This window comes from Electrophorus electricus, chromosome 13 (assembly GCF_013358815.1).
Source record: "Electrophorus electricus isolate fEleEle1 chromosome 13, fEleEle1.pri, whole genome shotgun sequence".
Taxonomy (NCBI): Eukaryota; Metazoa; Chordata; class Actinopteri; order Gymnotiformes; family Gymnotidae; genus Electrophorus; species Electrophorus electricus.
This window is the reverse complement of record NC_049547.1, coordinates 15,368,326-15,388,873: the sequence shown is the minus strand read 5'-3', so window position 1 is coordinate 15,388,873 and position 20,548 is coordinate 15,368,326. Positions and strand designations below refer to the sequence as shown.

The following is a 20,548-nucleotide window of genomic DNA, read 5'->3' as shown; positions in this document are numbered from 1 at the left end:
TGGGGCAGACGTGCCCCGGCCAGGCCAGCGGGCTGATGGGACATCACCAGGGTCCCGCGCGGCTTTCATTAACACTCCATCTCGCTCACCTGAGGGGAGCCGAAATATGAAATCAAATAGAAAGGATGGAGGAGAGAGAAAATCGCTGAGCGCCTGGCACACGGGCACCAAGACTTCTCAAACACTCACACACACACACATGCACAAGATCAGATCCACACACTCCAGCAGAGTTCCCGTTACATATTCAGATCAGACACCCCACTGTACGGCTGAAGAACAGCCCGCAGACGTTTTCAGCATCTCCTGCTCTTCTCCTCCTGGCCGCGCTCCTCCATGCTTTGCGGCGGAGGGGGAGCTCTCTCTTTGTATCTCAAAATACACCTCTTTGCTTCTTCACTCAGCCCTGATTTCTTTTGTCACAGGCTGCCTTCATCTTTTAAGAAGGCCCGCCGAGACGCGTCACGCGCTGCTCTGTCAGCATCAGTGGAAACGCGAGCACGCAGCTGGGAGCTTGCGTTTTAATTCAGTCGCGCTTTGCTGTCTAGACGCCCTGCTCAAAGACTGCAGCGTAAGCGTGCGCCCTGACGCTTCCCGCGGCGACACGCGCCCCTCCGCGCTGCTCCCCGACCTGCTGTAATCCCCCTCCCCTCCCCCGCCATGGTACAGTACGCCAGGAAACTCGGAGGGAGCCGAATTAGGCTGCGTCCTCACAAGCTCTCCCGACGGGCTTCCAAATAAAAAGGTGGTGCGGCCGGCGGCGGCCAAGGGACGTTCCTGTGGGAAGACTGCAACAGGCCCGTCGTGTTAGACATCATCTCCGGGACGGATCCACCTCCGAGCCGGACGGCGCTCGCGCGGCTTTGTTTTGAACGTCAGCGCATGCCGGGGAGGAGATTCAAACGCGGGACACTGCAGTAAATGTCAGAAACAACGGGGATCTTTGAGAAGAGTGACGTGCGTGCGGGGGTCGTTAAAGCAGGGGGAGCGGCGACACTTTCAGATAAGGATGCCCTTCTACCCACACGCTCAACACCACAAGGGGAAACGACTAGAAAAGAGAACAAACAACATTGGTATGCGGGCACGCCGAAAAAAAATCTAATTTAGAAACTTTACAACGGTACAAACTGATATCTAAAATGTCATAACAATTGCCGGTAAGTTTTTTTGGGGGTTTTTCTTTTTTCTGTTTTGTTTTTGTCAGCAAACCGTGAAAAATGGGAACATGGAAACAGATCTTTCCATGTGACATTAGTTTGTAGAGGGGAAAAAGAAAGAAAAACAGACAGACTCAAACATGGAGGATCGTAAATGAGGTCACAGTGAGCAGCGATATGCAGGAACCCAGAGGGAAATAAATACAGTATCACTTATTCAGGAGGGAGGTCAGGTTTTAAATCAAGGAGAGAAAAACTCTCCACTCTTTTCCCATATTACTTTTTAAAGTTAAAAGCTGGTTATGAATCCAGTTCTGGGAGAGCTCATTCTTTAGGGTGACTGATGGTAATTAGGTAAAATGAGGTCACGCGCTGGATAGAGTTAGCTTAGATATTAAAGCAGTGTTTTCTATGTTTACAGCCGCAGAAAAGCGCATGTGATTTTTGGGACGATCCTTCCTTCACGCAAAGGACGGCCAAACGCGAGGCAGTAGTTCGGCCGGGATGCAACCGCGCCGCCATGGAGATAATTCCTTTCTTGTTCATTTGCGGGAACTGTGAAAAATAACACTACAGGAAATGACTCGGAGGTTCCTCTTGATGGAGAGAGCTACTGGAGAGCGCGGCTCCTGTTGAGATAATACATTCTCCCCCAACAAGCCGAGTGTTGAATCTCGCTAATCTGATTTAATGGCAAGTGGATACGTTACATCTTATTCTAAAAGCTCTCCAAAGGAGGACGGCGGTGCTCCGTTGGGCTCGGGTCCAGCGTCATTAGAAGTCAGGGCCGACGCGATCTTTAAACGGGCAGCGGAAAAATCTATATCTCCGGAATGAGCATCTGTTGGAAATCAAAGTGGCGCTGGAGTGTCCTTGAAATCAAACAAGAGAGGAGCCGCGGAAAGGGAGCGGGGGTTGCACGGGAGTCCCCAGGGCTTGGTGTCGGGTCCCTCCGTATTGCCAGTGGAGCGTTACCCGCGCCCTCTATCCGGTGTCCTGCCTCGAAACGTTCCACGGCAAGACAAGGCACTCGCTTCCAAAGCCGAACGGAAAGAATGCTGGCCCGGCGTGCCCGGCGTGCCCGCACGCACTTGCCGGCCTTCAAGGTCGTCTTAGCCTGATGCAGACATTTCGAACGAGGAGAAGGACGGTGACAAATATTTGGTTTGAAAGAGGTTTTGAAAAACACAGCGGCTCGGGCTGACAGAGGCGCGTAGTCGAGAGCCTAACACACTGTGCGTCACCACTCCACCGCGGGGGTATCAAAAGGAACACGGTGACAACTCTTGTGGGACTACTACACCGAGGTGTTCGTTGCCGGCGTGTCACGGAGAACATCCTCAACACCCTGACAGCTAGGAGAAGAGGTAGGCAGTGCGGGTTGCTCGAGGAGCCCTGAAGAATCGGAGATGCTCCATCCGGCCATCTGCAGGCACTCCGCCGAGATGTGTTCTCGTGCATCACTTTTCAAACTACAGCCCTGCACGTTCACGGGGCGACCGGGGCATCTGAGAATGAAGCCAGGCAGCTCAGTTTTAAAACGGCGGTCATATCTGGACACGTCCTTACACTCACATGCACTTTGACAGTCATTCCACGACAGCACTACTGCACGTAACAGGGGAAATAACGGCATTGCCTAATCAGTATAATAACACGAACCTCAGCAAGTCAGGTCACAATCAAGAATTAGAGCAACAAAAGCTAAGGATGGCTACGCTAAACATTCCCGACAACCTCCTGGCCCCGTGTTGGCCGCAGCCTTCTCCTCGAACGTATTTACATTTTCGGCACAAATGGAAATCCAGATATGGCACGAAGGGCGTAAACAGGCCCCTGCTAGAGAGAAACACGGCTGATTGAGCCCTTGTCTCATTTGATTACAGGTTTTATATATCAGCTACAAGGGACTGAGGGAGAACCAGCTAGCGCGGCGCGCGCACGGCTCTGCCGCGCCGCGGAGCAAAAGCGGAGAAATCCCGCGCCGCAGTTCATTCATTAGCATGCTAATTACACCCATTCACAAATGAAAATACCCCCCAAATATCTAGTGCGTGTCAAATACACGGAATCTGTCAGCTCTTCTAGGCAAGCAGGCTGGTGCTACCTCCTCCATGTGACATGTGGAACCCTATCCGCTCCATCCTCTCCACCCGCTCCACTCCTATCCGCTCCATCCTCTCCACCCGCTCCACTCCTATCCGCTCCATCCTCTCCACCCGCTCCACTCCTATCCGCTCCATCCACCATATTACTAACCGCTCCATCCACACCATGTTTTTTTGTTTTTTTTTATGTGCTGCAAACTGATGTGGCAATATTTGTTACTCAATTGGCCCTGAAAAATTCTGACGTAATGCGATTAGTGCTCAGTGTGAGCGAATGCAGTGCTCAGATGGGCCCTGTCCAATTTCCACTGATAAGTGAAGAGATTATAACTGCATTTAAATGGCAGTTAATGTTTTTCTAAGAGCAGTGTTCTATGTAATTTACTTTAGACTTTAAACAGTTAAAAATAAATTGTAAATGAAATAGGGATATGAATTCATCCCTAATGACAGAGAGATGGATGGATGGATGGATGGATAGATAAGGCAGCCCTGTGGAGTCATGCCTTATACACGGCACACTGGCTGCAAGTTCGCGGTCAGAATAGCACCCTCTCAGACCATGGCTAGCAGAGAGAGAGAGACAGCCTGCCGTGGTAGATGATTACCTCAAATTGCCTGTGGCACCTGAAATGCAAGATGTGCGCTGCACAATCCCGGCTTTACGACACCCTGCCTTTGGCCAGATGCCATCGTCAAAGGCTTTTGATTAGAAACTAAGTGATGAGAACACCGGCCATCTCTTCCGGTGGCGGCAGACAGGTCCTAATGGCTGTATGGGGAAGCTGATTTTTGTGAGCTTCAGGGACACTCCCAAGCATACCAAGCGCTTTTAAATCCGCAATTAATTAAGTCATAAACTTCCGACGTGAGACCTACTTAAAAAAAACGATCCCCTAACGTACACGCATCACACAGTGGTTTTCTGGATCCATTCTTCGTCAGCTAAGACGCTTCGAATTAGCATAGCATCACGCGATGTTTGTCACTAAACTATGAATGTCAGAGAAATCTTCTGTGCGGTACCTGCTTCTGAATGGCACAGGATGGGAATGCACATCCTTCTAACTCGTGTGACTGTTGGCGAGACAAATAGTGTAACTTGACCCGGGCGTGTTCTCACACAGAAATCAGCCGCACAGACTAAGAACAAGTGCTGCGTAAGAGCTTTAAACCCAGACCCCGCCTTTCCCTTTGCTCTGCTTATTCTTGGCTTTGTGTTACTGGGCAGAGATCTCGGTCTGCCCTGGAAAAGAGATTAAAGAGGAAATACGTAGCAGTATAGCTGCGCTTCAGAGGGCGCGCATCCGGAAACGGGTAATCCCTTGCTGCCTGTCCAAGAGGAGTTGGAGTGAGCTCGCGCACCATGTGCCGCTCCGGAATTCGACGCGGCCGTGGCGATTCAGAGCTCACGTGGCGAGCGCAGCAGCGGCCCCGCCGGCACAGCCCAAGGTAGGTTCTGGAAGCTTCCCGACCACGGAGAGTCCGCCAGCTCCATTAAGCCGCGGGCACATCTGTGACACGGCCCTAATCACTTCAGTGAAGGTAGCTGGTGGCGTTCTGAACTTGATTATAAGATCAGAAGCATTGAGAGATAGTAATCATTTAATCCTCTCGGAACACAGAGGAGCCTGATTTCTCAAGCACTCCGGCGTTTCCTATTATAGAGCTCATTACCGAATCAAGGGGGAGAACAGAAAACAATTTGGAGCTAGAAAAAAAAATAAAGATGATGTCTACGGTGTCTCCTTCTAAAATAAACATTTACACGTTCCTTTCCGCAAGGCGGGGCGTGCGTTTGCTTGCGTTCGGTGGTGAAAATCAGAAGTTACCCAAGAACAGGCGATGGCTTTTACACGGCTCAGCTTGAGTCCCTCCCGAGCCTCGGCAGATTGTGCTCTCTTTGCAGAAGGGAAGCGGTATGTTTCTCCAGAACGTACAGCTCCGTACGCTCCCGATGACTGGATGAAAAAGAAGCACTTTACGCTGAGAGCCCATCTGCTCCTGTCTAAAATAACCCGACGGGGGAGAGTCGAGTCGTGAAAACGCCGTGTCAGGGAGAGCGAGATGAAACGTGGAAGGTTTAGGTTTATGGCGCCAGCAACGATGCAGCGAGTGGCCATTTTCCTGTCCGGAGTGAAGCACTCACCCCTGCCGCCACGGTAACGGGGCTGATGGCTTCTCTGCGGATTCGAGCGCCTCGAAACCGCAGTCTGATCGCCTCAAGCATCGGGGCGGGAGTTGCCGTGCCTGGCCCGGGGCTGGCGGTCCGGGGCGCGGAGACGAACCCCCGCGGCCGGCATGTTTGGCGCAGGGGGAGGATCCAATGCGTGAGGCCGGGGGGCTCAGAATCCCCCGAGCCGGCCGCCTGGGTGTGGGAGGAGAGGCGCAGGCCTGCCGCGGCTCCTGCTCCCAAGACAGACTGAGCCATCCCACCATGAAGAGGAGCTGCTGCTCCACCTTCTCCGAGGAGAAGCCTTTCTTCAGCGTCTGCTCAGGGAGAGGGGGAGACGCAAAAGCCAGACAGGGAGGAGGAGGAGACAGTCCTGCAGTTCAAATATGATCTAAGGCAGAAGAGAGAGTTATTCTGTCTCTTGCTCTTCTAGAGCATTCTTCTAGTGGACAGGCAGCGGAAACGTCGATGGCGGGACAAACACGGAGGACGTTTGTTTTCGGGTTTACCTGAACTGGAGGAGCCCTGATTGAAGAGAAACAAATTCCTGTTTATTTTGTTTTGTTTACCTTCTCGCAGCAGGAGGTGCACGAATTCCTGACAAATGCGCTCAGTCGCTCTCTCGCTCTCTACCAATAGCAAAGTGCCACTCTTATAGACACTGCTGAGAGGGGGCGCGAGCCCATCTCCACCTGGCAATAACCTGTGCCCTTACTCAAGACTGCTATGCTGCACAGTCTGCCTTAGATCTCATCGCTGAAGTCGACTTGCTTGATGGGAAGGCTCACGTGGAACCATACAAGATCAACATGTAAAGAATCTGTAGAGGACCAGGCCAAAAATATTAACCTAAACTAATCTACACCCTAATCTAATCTACGGCCTTCGATCGATAGGAGTCCTTTTTTTTTTTAATCATCCTGACTAAGAAATGTTAAGAAATGGATGGGTGGAAGCCTACACTTGGGTGGATGAAAGACACAGGTGTGTCTGAAGTTGAGCTCTGAGCATCTGCAGTGTTTATGCAGACAGCTGGCCTGTTGCTCTCTAAGGGGGAGGAGGCCTCTATATCAGTAGCCTTTTCCCTGCCTCAAGATCCCACTCCACTCTCCCAGAGATGTCCCCTGAAGTGTCCAATACTGAGGACACCGAAGAGTGGAGAACTTCGGTACGCACCAGATAGACACATTCAACAATCGCATTTGTCCGACTTGAACAGAGAGTACGACGACAAGGGTTTGTTCCACCGCGGAGGAGACCGCGGGAGGACGGAGGCTTTCTCGACGGCGCACGGCCAGTACGGCGGGCAAGCTGGGCCGATCGCCATCGCTCGGCGTCCTCTTCTCCACGTGGATCAGCAACTTCACACCGTCGCCAAGTTACATTTGTACGCTAACACTCTTAAATATATTACATTTCCAGAATCAAACTGTGAAGCCAGTGGAACCGACCTGGAGTCGACGCGGAGCCCAAACGTAGTGTGAATGTGGGAGCCTAACAGCTCATCTCGGAGACACTGCGCAAAACCACGGCAGGTGTTAAAGTCATCACAAAGTGGAAGAAACGCACATTTCTACAATCGGGAGGGGGGGCTGGAATTTTCACGGCTGAAGCGCATGCGCTAGAAGGAGGTTTAGATCGCACTGCTTGTGATGTCTGCACTGTCTGATGAACACGGCGACACGGTAACCCTTTTTTAAATGGAAGGACGAGAGCGCCACGTATTAACCTGAAGTGGTCAGAGCAGGTCCAGTGAACATTTAAGGTCACTTTAAGGTCATTTAGAAGCACACTGTAGTGGCTGTATGTAACATGTGTACGGCCAAGCAAACAGGCCATAGCAGAACCCCATTTATTTGAAACCCCCTACAAACCCCCTAGTGGCCAGGGAAGGAAGTGTCACGGGAATGTTCGGAGAATATTAAACCGCTGATGGCAAGGAATGGCCGAGCGCCTGAGGTGATAAAGGAATGTTGGTGTGTGGTTGATCAGTGCTTTAATTGTACTGTCCACCAGAGGTTCTCCCTCTTCTGCTTACACCCCAAGATATCCACGCGCACATATGAATGCACGCACAAACACACAGCCACACGCGCACGCGCGCACTTTCCACGGGGACCCTTGTCTTTATTATCACAGCCCAGCAGCTTACTGTTTCCATGGTTCTGTGCGATGGATTAATCACACCATTTAATGTGTTTATTTCTCCCTGTCCAGGAAGCAGAGGAGCTGTGTGGAGGAGGCAGGCGTGCTCTAACCAGCTTTGTGCACTCTGTAATTGGCATGAGAGGGGGCTCGCTGCGCACTGACCCCCGAGCGTGGCGCACCCATCAAAGGTACGGGCTGCGGCGCCGCGCGGAGTGGCTCGCACCCCGAGGAAGTGCCTCCACACTTCCAAAATCTCCTCCACTGATGTGCTAAATAAAATCCTCCCCAAATAAAGAAGAGTGATAGAATGTCATATCTACAAATGGCTGGAATTCTGTTTCCAAGACAACGGCTGAGGATGCCCACCGAGCGCGTGCAGAAGAGCCCACTGAGAACAATTTTCCGTTACACTTCCTTTGAAGTGAAGTACAGAGGAGTTTCCACCTCCAAATCACCTTGAATGACCACACATTAAAAGTGCCATAAGTATGACACACACTGGGACAGGGTGCACACACACACACACACACATTCTAAGAATGCTACAACGTTGCACTTTTTTTTGCCATTGGCTCTGAGCAAAGATATCTCCGAGACTTGTTCTTCTAAAGCAGGGTAACACCATGTTAAGCGTACACCTTTTTTCACTCTCTAGCATCTGCTCACTTGTCCGCACTGCAGTGTGTTAATTGGTGCACAATAAACCGACTTTCCTGCTTCCCTTCCAGCCTGTACAGGATAATTATACCTGCATGTTTCTGATAGCTTTATTCACAGGACAATCCTTCCAGTTATCCTCTTTAATCAGCCGGAGAAAAAGGCACCTTTGGGCTGTCATCTTCATCTTTTCCAAAGCCTTCTCTTTCTCTGTCTCTCTCTCTCTCCCTCTCTCTCTCTCTCACACTCTCTCATCCTCTCTCTCTCACCCTCCCTCCCTCTCTCTCTCTCACCCTCCCTCCCTCCCTCTCTCTCTCTCCACCTCCCTCCCCCTCTTTCTCTCCCTCTTTCTCATGTTATGCTTGCAGACAGAGAGAGGGCTGCGTGTTTGACAGCTTGGGGAGTCGAGAATAATCGGAATCTGACAGCAAGCTTTTAAAGATGTATAGAAAACAGCGCCGCTCACGTGTTACGCCATTCCGTTCCCAGCCTCCGACTGAAGAAAAAAAAAAAAGAAGGTTCCATACTGAAGCAAAACTAACTTTTCCTTTCCCTGGGTAATGTTTAATTCATACACGCAAAGCTGCTGCTACTGTTGTAGAGCTGGAGAAAAGTCATTTTACATCCAACAGTTCCCAGTACAGTATGTAGTATGATTGTAGCGTGTGTGGGAACTGTCTTGTGTTGTGTGTTTTATCTAACTCTCAGCCTCCTCTTCTCAGTTGGACAGTCCCGGTGGTCTTAACGAGATGTGCAGGGTGGGCCCTGCTCCATGAGCTCAATGTAGCCTGAGCTGAACACGATCCCTGTAGAAATGATACAGTGTTCAAGCTACTGAAGCGGGTTAATGGTTTTGAGCTAAAACGCAGTGCCATGAGCCTGCGCATGGTAGGACCATTCTCAAAGGTTTACACAGAGGCCACGTGGCGTTGGCAAGGCGGCACCGAAGACGCTTCTCCAAACGCCTTCCCGAGCACACAGCGCAGGCACGCGCGAGGCCCGGGTCTTCGCGAACGCCCCTCCGTTGGGTTTCTTTCCTCTCGTTCCTTTCCCCTCTGAGGCAAAGCCGCCGCCACCGCGATCCGCGAGCCACGCTCGTCGAGCCACGCGCCACCCCGAATCCCCAGTGCGAAAACGTTAATGGCTCGCGGCTCTGCAGCAGACCTTCCGTGCAGAGGATGTTTAATAATGAAAAAGTAAACGCGGAAAAGGCTGATGAGAGAGAAGCTAGTGCCGCGGCTCCCTGAAGCCTCCGCCTCCCGCCCCTCCCACTCCTTCCCCCCGACATCCAATCACAGGAGAGCACTGCGTGCAGACGAGCTCAGAAGAGCACTCTCCTTTCCTTCTCCCTCGCCTCCCCATCGCGGGCAATCCCTGATGGCCTCCTGGGACTGCGGCAGCCCGTCGGACGCCGGCGCGGCCTACCCGTCCCGGAGTGAGCCGGCAGCGGGAGCGTGAGGACAGGAAGATGCCCCGACACAACTTCACGGGAGAACAACCCGCGCTGCGCCGCGACCTTCAGGGCGCATCTGGCACCGGGGTCAGAGTCCAGGGTGGCCAGCCCGAATCAGACAATCAGCACAGCGCCCTGCGGAGATCAAAGCCATTCCCACCCTCCAGACGGAGAGCAGCTTTGAGAGAGGCTTTGCTGAAGAGCTCCGTCAGGGGAACACAGCAAGCAGACGCGAGGAGCTGAGGGTGAGGTCGCAGATGAAAGGCAGCCCTGTGTGACAGATCTTTACACGTCTCCACTCTCGGAAACGGGACGGTTTCGATGGACGGTCTTTAGCTAAGCGTGTGCGATGTCACTTAAGCTGTGGGTACCGTTGTGTTCCCTTTAACACATCAACACTTATCAAAGTAATACAAATAAATTTTTAAAAGGTGTTTCAGACACGGCTACGCAAACAGAACATCTTGTCCTGTTCCCGTACACGTAAACGGAACCCAGATGCATCGTCTAGGGTCCAAGCCTCTGGGTGCCGCGGACTTTTCTCTCCTGTACGCCAGGGGTTAGAGAAGGTTCATTTACCTCAGCCTCCTTGAAAACTGATTTTAAGTGCTTTAGACAGCCCTCATCTACTCTCTGTTGTTCTCCAACACACACTCCAAAGGACTTGTTCAAATGTCCGTAATGGACCACGTCAAAGCCGAGGGCCTTAATCATACCTTCGCTCGAGATACAACAGAATAATGAGGCTGAAGCGCGCGAGGCAGCCCTTGAGTGTCGTTCTTCCTCTAAGTGGTAGAAGGGGATACCGTCGGGCAGAGGGACACAGTGCTCTCTCTCTAGGCCATAACGTGCGTTTGTCGATACCTGTTTGAGTTTGCTGACTTGGCAACCTATTGCATTATCAGAAGAGCATTTCATCACGTCAGAGGCAGCCAGCCAGCGTGCCTCGCCTTGCCTTGCCTTGCCTCCTTCACCCATGCTCCTTTGCTCTGAGTGCGGCCCAGAATGGCTCTTGAAGGCGGCCCCAGCGAGCAGGCCGGCCGGGTCGCAAGCCTGGCCAGCTCTGCGCGCTTCTGTCTGAAACCGTCTCCTTCCAGTTAAGGGAGGACGGGTGCGGTATTTTACGGTGCGGATCAGGCGCCGCCAAGGCCGTGCAAGCCCGCCGAAGCGGTTTTCTAAATGGGTTTCGTCCTGGGGAGATGTAGGTTTTGCAAAAAACAAAACAAAACACATCTTGGGGCCAGGTTGATCAAACTAATCCTGGTCAAACCCCGCGCTAATCCCAAAATCAAAAATCAACCTGTTGTCGCCGGGAGCATGTTTGCCGGAATGAAACTTTGAGTGCGACTTGTTATAATAGAACAGACGGGCCATTCGGAGCACAGCTACAAATCTCAGGCCGATCAAAGACGTTCTCACAGAAACAGCGCCGTGTTATTACCTGACGGTGGAGGTTTAATTCCGTACTGGCCACTGTTACAGTCTGAAACAGCGTGGGGGGAAATGCGAAAGTTCCAGAGGGATACAGAGAGATGCGGAAAAACCTATGTGAGATCTGCAACAGCACTCCACCAGCCAGCTAACGTCGAGGCTGTCATCTGAGCTACGTTCGCTCGGATCATCCGCGCTCTCTGTGTTACGTACTTCTCCATCAGCCCAAGGGGAGTTTGCTCATCTCGCGACTTTGGCCCAAGTAAACATCGCACTGCGGTGCCATCGATAAGCAGGTGTTTACAAGGAGGGGGAGGAGACGCGCACGCCCAGTTTCTCTCACGGGCACGGCGCACAGAGCAGCCAACAGACAGCACCGAGCGCCCTCTCGCCTCGCAACTGGGTGGTGGACGCCAGTGCTGGGCCGCTCTTTATACGTCTATGGTTACAAGGAGAACATGTGGTCCTGGACTAGCGTGACTGATTGGAGTAAATAAATTGAATAAAGACATTCTGGTGAAATACAGCACTCAGCCCAATGAACTAAGCCATTCTGCCGAGGGGGAAAAAATGACCTCATTCAGATGGAGATAAACCTCTGAAGATTAAGATGATCCATTTTAGTCGTATTGGGATGCATTATGGACGGAGGAGAGATTGTTTCATGCCTTGTAAGAGAAAGTATTATAATCTTTCTTTTTTTCCTATTTTAATTCTTTATTCTTGTATTTCTCCGATTCCCTGCAGAGCGGCCAACATGTGTACTTATCATTTGCTGCAGGACTTAAATTAAAGGACAACTTTGACTCTTTTTAAGTAAATAACCCTATATTTCACTAGTTTGACACTCACTAAACATGCTCACACACTTTGGGGGATGAATGGGTCTTGCTTTGAACTCCTGTGAAGGAGAAGTTTGTCTAAGGCCAACGGCAGTGAACATCCATTCAGAGCACTTTGGAGATGTTTTAACACTCGTGTTTTGCGAGTCGATGCACGCGGTCCCTGCATTCAGAAGACAATCCACTTCTTACAGAAATCCAAGTCCGCGGATGTGCGACGTAGCCGAAAACACCGAAGCGAACGGCAGCGATGTCCTTTAATGCTGCGATTCATCCAGCACCTGAGACTCCCCTAGATCCAGTATGATTAGGACGCGTTAAAATGCACGAGATCCGCCGCTCTGCAAGCCTGCGGGTGGAAATCCGAGGAGTAAATTTAGCGCTGTAATCTAGCAAACGCACGGGACACAAGAACGTCACGCTCGTTTTCCGACACACGGTCCTGCTCCAAAGGGAGCGAAATAATGATACAAGCGGCAGGTAAACTACATTTTCCAGTTATTATCACCACGCGTGCTTATCTGCCCGCTCCAGGGAGTCTGGGGCCAGTGTGTCCATGGCTGCTCCCTCCCTGACAGGGCTTCCCCAGCCGGGCTTCAGACGGACTTATCGGCCCGTCTCTGGCAGGCCCTAGCCGGGGACGGGAGCGCCACCTCCGCAGCTCGCTATCTCCCCCAGACAGCGGACGACCGCCCTCTCCGTGGCACTATTTAAAAGGCACTTATATTTTTGCTTCAAGGAACCCGGTCTTCCACTACCACAGGAGATCTCTGATAGTGACATGCAAGAGGAGAAAAAAAAAAACAAAGCAAAAGGGAAGCTGCTCATTAGAATTCTTGCAAGGTTCACGTACGCAGTGAAGGCTGCACTAAGTGACCTACATTTGTTACAAAGGCCGATAGATAGTGGTAGTGTGGGGGTAATCTGAGATCGCTAGATAACGACTTGGATAGAACAAAAATGAGGAGCAGAAGAAAACGTGGCCGGCAGATTTGGGGTGAATCCACTCGAGCGTAGGGGGTGACTTTAAAAACATGCACTGACATTGTGCCCACCAGAAGAACAGACAGACAGAGGGCAATGCAGTGGCCCATCTAAAACTAGTACACTATGCCCGCGTTTGCGTGTGTGTACGTGCGCATGTCTGTGACTAGCTGCGCGCGTGTGCGCGTATGTGCACGTGCGTGCCACGCGTGTGTGCGTCTGTGAGTAGGTGCGTGCCTGCCTGCCTGCCTGCGCGTGTGTGCGCGTGCGGGCTGGCTCCTGCCCTCTCAGTAAGCAGCGAGACACAGCAGCCAGCCAGACCTCCGTAGTGCAGCAGCTGGGGGAGCAGCCTGAGGCAGGGGCAGCACCCCGCTAACCCATTCCCCACTCCAGGGGAACCGATGTGATTACTGCATTAGCCTCTGGCAAACCCAGCTCTCCACCAACTCTCTCCCTCCGAATCAGAAATAAGTCAGCGGAGGCGCGCGCGCCAGACAGCCAGCTAACGAGAAATGAATTATACTACAATGGTAAGGCAACCGCAAAACGGTCTGAAGGCTCCAGTCGTCCAATAACGCTCCGACGCCTCGCTGATGAGACCCCAAAGTCTGTGAAAGGAAGAGAAAAAGGACTTAAGAGACAGAAATAAGCGGATTCGCCGTCCAGCCACACAAGGCAGGTCCGGCGCGCCAGGTCAGGATTCGCGCATTTGCGGGGCCGACGCGGCTCGGGCTGCGACGGCACGCTCCGCGGACGCGCCCCCGTCTCTGAGAAACATTAGCTGCTTTTTTTGATCAGCGGGCCCCGCCTCGCCGCGCTTTCATTAAGCTCATCAGCGGGAGGTGGAGGGAAGGAGCTCCTTTAGGGGATTTGCGCACTCCGAGTTTCCAGCGGCAGGCGGTTAAACCGCAGGCCAGCGACACCCCCTTTCACAATCCTACAAAAAGGAAATGTAATTACCTTGATATGATGGCGAAAGAAAAAGGGCAAACCGTCGATACGCCGTAAACGCACTCTCACCCGGAGACCGCGAGGCTAATTACGCACCTGATGTGTAGTGTTCTGTACACACACTCACACACACACGGTCATGACATCGTGGTACTGTCCGAGAGACTTGAAATGGCGATTCCTCCGGTGCAAAAATCCATTCGAGAGGTACATGCTGTAACCTCTTCCTTGGCTTCAGGCAATCACATCGCGGAACAATTTGCATGAATATTTTGGAGGATTTTTTTTTTTTAAACCATCGCTGGTTAATAGGAGGGAAACTGCTACAGAAGTTTAATTTAAGAATGCTAATTAATTCAGTTATTCATCAGCTTTCAGTTCAGCTGATTAAAGAGACATAGAAGACAGAAGAGGCAAAGCTAGCAAAAGTTTTCAGGGAGTCTTTGGGTAAACTCCCCCTAATCTTTTACAGTCAAGTGCTGCAATGTCGAGAGATGTATAATTACGTTTCTCTTTGATAAGGGCAAGTGCTTTCATATTGTGCTTTCTCAAGCTATTCTCTCTGGTTTACTCAATTTCCAGCATAACAGAAGCAAAGTGACAGAGACAAATGCGAGCACTTTAAGTTCAATATCTTTAATAAAACACTAGCAACCAAAACCAGATCTGACCTTGAAAGAAAATAACATCTATCGCACGCGTTCAAACATGCATTTATTCCATCGCCATTTAGAGCAGCTGGGGGTTTCAAAAAAATAAATGGACAAAACGCAGCGTCCGAAAATGAAGCTTTGTTTGCGTGTGCTCCTCCTAGCGTCCGACCTGGTGTCCGCCTGCTCGGCTGGATTAAAGGTGAGAGTATTCAGACTCAACAATGCGAGAGTTACGGCGGGCTGAGAGAGAAAGAGAGAGAGAGAGAGAGAGAGAGAGACCGACCAGCCTTCTCATAGTTACTCATGCACTGCAAGAATGCGAGCAGCAGGTATTTATGGAAAGGCGATGACAGATAGTTGCTCTGGAAACGCTGACAACAAAAGGGAAGGAGAGCGGAGAAGAGAAGAAGACACGCAGAAAGAAAAGAAGGAGGAGGGGAGGGGACAACCGCAGGCGCTGCTCAAGGTGTGATGGTACCAGCTCTGCGTGCCCCGTCACCATGGCAACAAGCGGCGCCCGGGAAAGACGGCCGCGTTAACATTCATTCGGGGAGGCGGCACGCGTCCATAAATCTGTGGCGCATAAAGAGGCGCCAGCCTCTCTGCTAATGGCATGAAGTCTGCAGCGCGCTGCATTGTTCCACTGTAACGATGAGGAAGAGGACGGAACAAGGGTGTTGCTCTTTCCTTGAAGAAGAATGGCAAACATACACACACTTGCGCGCGCATATGCACGCAGATACACACACGCATGCACTCATTTCAATGGTGGCTTCGATTTCTTTTGAGGTTCACATGAAGAACAAATCTAGTACCTCACACACACACACACACACACACACAAAAAAGCTTGGTGTGCGCCTATGACTGGAGGCAAGCGTTCTCATTTATCACTTTGGTGTGATAATCTGTCCTAAACACAGCCCTGGGCTTCAAGATAAACTCCGAACACAGCAGTCGGACTGCCCCTCATCTCTCTCCCTCCCTCCTCTTTTCTTTCACGCCCCTTCTTCTCCCGGAGAATTTCACCTCTCCGTCCCACCCCGCTGCTGACCGGCACGTGGCCTTGGTAGCAGCAGTACGATTTGAGGAGAGGAGAGGACCAGGAGCTGCCGGGCTGGACGGCGCCCACGAAACAAGATGGCACAAGGGAGTGAAGGTTATGACTTTGAAGGAGCGTCTATGATGCTGACCACGGCCACGATCACGCGCAGACACGCCCCCGAGTCGAGCAGCGCCCATCTGTCCGATCTCCTTAGGTTTCCTGCTGACAGTCCGATAAACTAGAGTGCCAGTGGATGAGTGGGTATCGGATAGAGTTCAGCATCACAGTCCCTCTCTTTTTCGAACTCGTTTTTAAAACTTCCCACTCCTGTGAACAACTCTGTGCCAACCACAGCATGTCACTGTGGCAAAACGCTAATTCTGCCGTCGCCTGTTGGTACAGCCATCGACAAACACGACGTCCCGTCCTGCAGGCGCGGGGTCTGCGAGGAGAGGCAGAGATTTGCACGGCAACTCGGCTTGCGATGCCGGCACGCTGCTCTTAGCAGTAACTGCACCACGCCACTCTACCCTGCAGAGGATGACTCAGCCTGCACAGCACTAAAGCTCAACACACACACACACACACACACACACACACACACACACATGCCTCGCGTCACACCTCAGAGAGGTTCCAAGTGCTTCTCCTCGCGCGGAGGGGAGAGACAGCATGCTCTCGCCGCGCAACAGCCAGCACTCCCATCCTCCCTCCAAAACCAGGAAAAGAGGTGGTAATAATGTGTTACAAAAACTGCAGACACGAGGAGACAGCCCAAACCTCTTGGTACAGCACAGAACAGACGCGCGGAGAAACGGCGAGGGAGCCGAGCGAGAGAGGCGGTGTGCGTCACGCTGCCCGGGACTCGGTAATGGAGCTCGGCGTGGCAATAAACGTTTGGAATGGGTGCGAGCACACAGCACGGGCACAGGAGAAGGCTCCACCTGTTGGCGAGCGTGGCCTGCTTTAACGCGAGGAACTGGTAGGTCAGGGGAGGTGCCAGGAGGGAGGTTTCCGGGCGCATACAGGGGGGAGGGGGATCGACCCGGCCAGCGTTGAGCCGAGGCCAAGATGACCCGCCGGACCCATCGTATGGTCTGGCTCCCCTCCTCTCAAAGGGGAGCAGCAGTATGATTGTCTTTGTTGTTTAACAGCTACTTCTTATGTAAAACAAACAAACAAACAGAACCCCCACAAACCCCCTTAAAAACAAAAGAGAATACACACAAATGGAACCCCTGCATTTAGTATGTAGTCAGTTTAGCACTTAGCACTTAGCGCCCAATCTCCTCTGGGAATAACTCGTCTTTAATGATGGGAAAATACTTCTGAGATGACCTCCTCTAAGTCCATCTGTCCAGAGGCTGTGGTGATCTCCCTCCCCCCCGCCAGGCTTCACTGGTTTTTAGGTCAGCGGGAGAGCTGCTGCAAAAGTGTGACTCTGGTCAGCAAACCATTTTTGTGCCTATGCTTTGGATCGTTGTCCAAAAGACATATTTTGGTCTAAAATCTCCTGGTATTTCTCGTGGAGTCCCGGTGTCCGCATGTGTCCTAATAGGTCCTTTAAAAAATGATAGAATGAACCGTCCCACATCAGGTCTACTGTGATATTTCCCTGTAGGTGCTGAGCCCTTGACCACCTCTGGTGTTTGTTATTTGCTGTTTCTATTTTGTCTCATCTGACCATTGGGTGTTTTGGCATAGAGCTGACATGCACTTGTTTTGGAGATTGGTTGCGACTAGCTCCTGCAACCCATCCTTGGGGAAAGGATCTCCTTGCATGTGACACACCCGCAACAAACTTGTGGAGTGAATTTGCTATACATGGTCAAATCTGCTCCGCTCCATCCTGTGATGATAAACGAATAAGGGGTTTTGGCATGTGTTTCTCTTGATATTTATACTCCAGTAAAACAGGAATGAGCTCTTAAGAGACTCAGTTATGCTTACAGGTAAAAGTATGAATGGGAAAATTTCAAAGGATGCCAATAACTGTGACATATTTGAGATTTTCTTAAAGGACTTTTTGACCTCACTGAAAGGTTAGATTCCTCATAAATCCTCAAAGCGATATACATGACAAATATGTGACAAAGGAATTTTTTTCACAGCTTTACCAGGGTGTCAGCCACCCTGGAGGGCCGGCCGTGCACATGGAGGAAGCAGGCACACCAGGAGAGCCAGGCTCACCGCCAAGGCCGCGCTGGGAGTGTCGTGGGTCTCATCAGCTACGAGTCCCAGTAAAGGGACATGAGGGAGAGGGACACAACAGGGGTCACATCACTTCCCAAACGGCACGGCAACGGTGGGCGCGGCATAAAGGGCCAGAGCTCGCACTCACCGAAAGGCCTCCAGCACGGTTCTGTCCGGCAGGTGCGGTGCCACGCGCCCAAAGCCGCATCTGAAGTCCTCCACCTTCAGGAACCCGCGACCTGCAAGAAGAAGGTGAAACTGGGCTTTAACGATACTGAGACTCATCGAAGCCACCTCCGCGGCACCGTGCCATGCGAGTGCTCTGATGGAACGGAGATAAGCAGCCCGTCGCAGCGCGCCAGTAATCCCGCGGATTTCTCCTATAATCTCCTCCTGCCACGAGAACCAAATGGCCTCAACCGCATCTCCTTCTCCCCACCGGGCCGGTGAGGGTTTTTGCGTTTTGGCTCAGAGAGATTGTAGGGAGGAGTCACAGCGGGTCTCGGGGAGCCTTTTCCCGCGGGCCCTGCGGAGGCGCCTGGCACCGAGAACTTTGATTCAGCGGAAACGGCTCCCCCGAGGAGGTTCGGAGTGGCAGCACGCAGAGTCAGGGATGAGGGTGGAATGTGTTTGGGGCATGTGTGCGACTGCAGAGTGCGTCCCGGGGCACCTCTGAGCTCGCCAGTCACGTGGCAGGCAGGCAAGGGGGCTGGGCATTCCCCCACAATGGCACCATCTCCTCGGCACTGAGGTCTGCCTCAGTCCTTGTAATCATGGCCGTCAGCACAGATAAGCTTGTGTATGTGTGTGTGTGTGGGGGGGGGGGGGGGGGGGGGCCTCAAGCCCTCACGAACTGCAGCATGTGATGAATATTGTCTGTGTCAGCTAAAAGGTGTGGTAACTCTTGGCATAAGCACAGACAAGCATGTTATCAGAGAAAAGCACGTGTCGACATAGACATGCCACAGAGACTGCATCACTTACAGGTGGAGCTGAGTGTGGAAGTCAATGTGCTGCGTGGCTTGCGTTGATGGAGAGGCCGGGCCCTCAGTCCCGGTGCCTAGCATGAATGCCCGGCTCCGCAACACTGGTGCTGTCAGAACCGTCGCGCAGGCAACGGCCAGACGTTCGGCATAGAGCTCGGCTTGCAGGAGATGCTGGAGTCTTTAAGACACTTTGTGAGACATATTCTTGAACCTAAAGGCCCGCCTAGCAGTTGCCACTCAAGTACTTGTTGGGGTTTGATGCAAGTATATCAGCAGCTTCTGAATCATCTCAACTAGTACTTGAGATGATAAAGGATTTGGAGGACAGTACTGTGGCACTAAAGACTATGCCTGTTTCTGTTCCATAGCTGATGCTAGAGTTGTGTAGAGTTGCGTACACCTACATGCGACCGTCTATAGTTTAAGCGGGCACGTGGTTGCTATTCAGCGGTTTCTGTTGTTACGGAAACTTACCGTGATTGCTGATTGAGAGGCTGAGAAGAAAAAGTTCAAGACCACAGCAAAATTTTGATCCAGATTCCTAATCACCATTCTTAAACGAGTTCATGCTCAGGTCAGGGGGAATTTAAAGAAGGCCTGAATGAAACCTTGCAAAAGCAATTTGGCCCCTGAGATGAATCTGATGGTTGGCTAGTCCTCCCATTCCGAACTAAACCAACACCGGTAGATTTTTTTAGCATACATTTCTTCTTAAAGGAAGGTGCAGTACGAATGGCCAATCTGGAAGAAGAGTGTAGAGGGGAGCCCACGGCATTTCAGAGCTAGTACCGGAGCGCCGTGCCGCCGGGGACAGAGCAAAGACTAGCTGCGTCGGACGCGGCCGAGGATGAGCCTCCTTTAACGACGGGGGCAGTGGGGTTAATGAAATAAGATTCCCTGGACATTCCACCCAGATTCAATCGTAGTCACCTGATATATGCTCCTTCCAACTCGCTCACTTGAGATGACTTCGGTAGCAGAATTAATTTGATTTCCGCCACTCTTTGGGACATCCGACAAACAGTTGCAGGGAGGGGATGATCCACTGAGACCACGCAACCTGTTTTTACCGCCTGTCCTCGCAGCCTTGAACACGCTTTTGATTCCAACGCTATTCATTTCGAAAAATGACTTAATCCAGCAGGCGAAGCACTTCAAAGACACTGATATAAGAAGAATAAAAATGGAATGCCATACCCTAAATAGGCAGAGAGAACAATTTAAGAACCTACTGCTGCACTGGCTGTTGGGCCCAAAGGTGATCGTTCGGGCACTAACAATGGGCTTACGCACGGCCACGTGCACGGCGGAGGGGAGAAAACAGAGAAACAAAGCCCATTTCCAAAAAAACTAAGCTTGGTGTGCCTCAATGAAACCGAGCTGAATAAAAGCACCCTGGAAAAAAAAAAAAAAGAAAAGATACTGGAGGGGCTGTGGAGAGTGGATCAATGGCCCATTAGTGGCAGCCGGCCATTGTTGGAGGAGATGGGGAGCGCCCTCTATTGGCTGATGGTGGAAGTGCGGTTTGCTTTCAGCAATGTAAAGAACATCAAAAACACCCCGGGCAGATTCCTAAATTACTGCATAACCACAGTGCAGAAAACACACACACTGATGTTCATTAGGAAAGGGGAAAATGACCTAGGCATGAAGCCTGTAAGCAAGATTGCTCAGCGCTGAGTAAATGTTCACTCCTGCGGTTGCCTCGCAGCTAGCGCCATGAGATCTCCACGCCCTTAGCTCGCTGCAGATTGCCTGTCACTA

The 20,548-nt window shown here is 51.7% G+C and overlaps 1 protein-coding gene across 1 annotated transcript in view; it reads right to left on the bottom strand.

Moving 5' to 3' along the window:
• The window catches only part of efcab11 (EF-hand calcium binding domain 11), a 35,712-nt gene that overhangs the window by 6,278 nt on the left and 8,886 nt on the right, over positions 1–20,548 (bottom strand). The window contains exon 5 of the mRNA XM_027001428.2: positions 17,947–18,037. Within this exon, the coding sequence (XP_026857229.1) occupies positions 17,947–18,037 (91 nt within the window). The remainder of the gene's footprint in view (positions 1–17,946; positions 18,038–20,548) is intronic.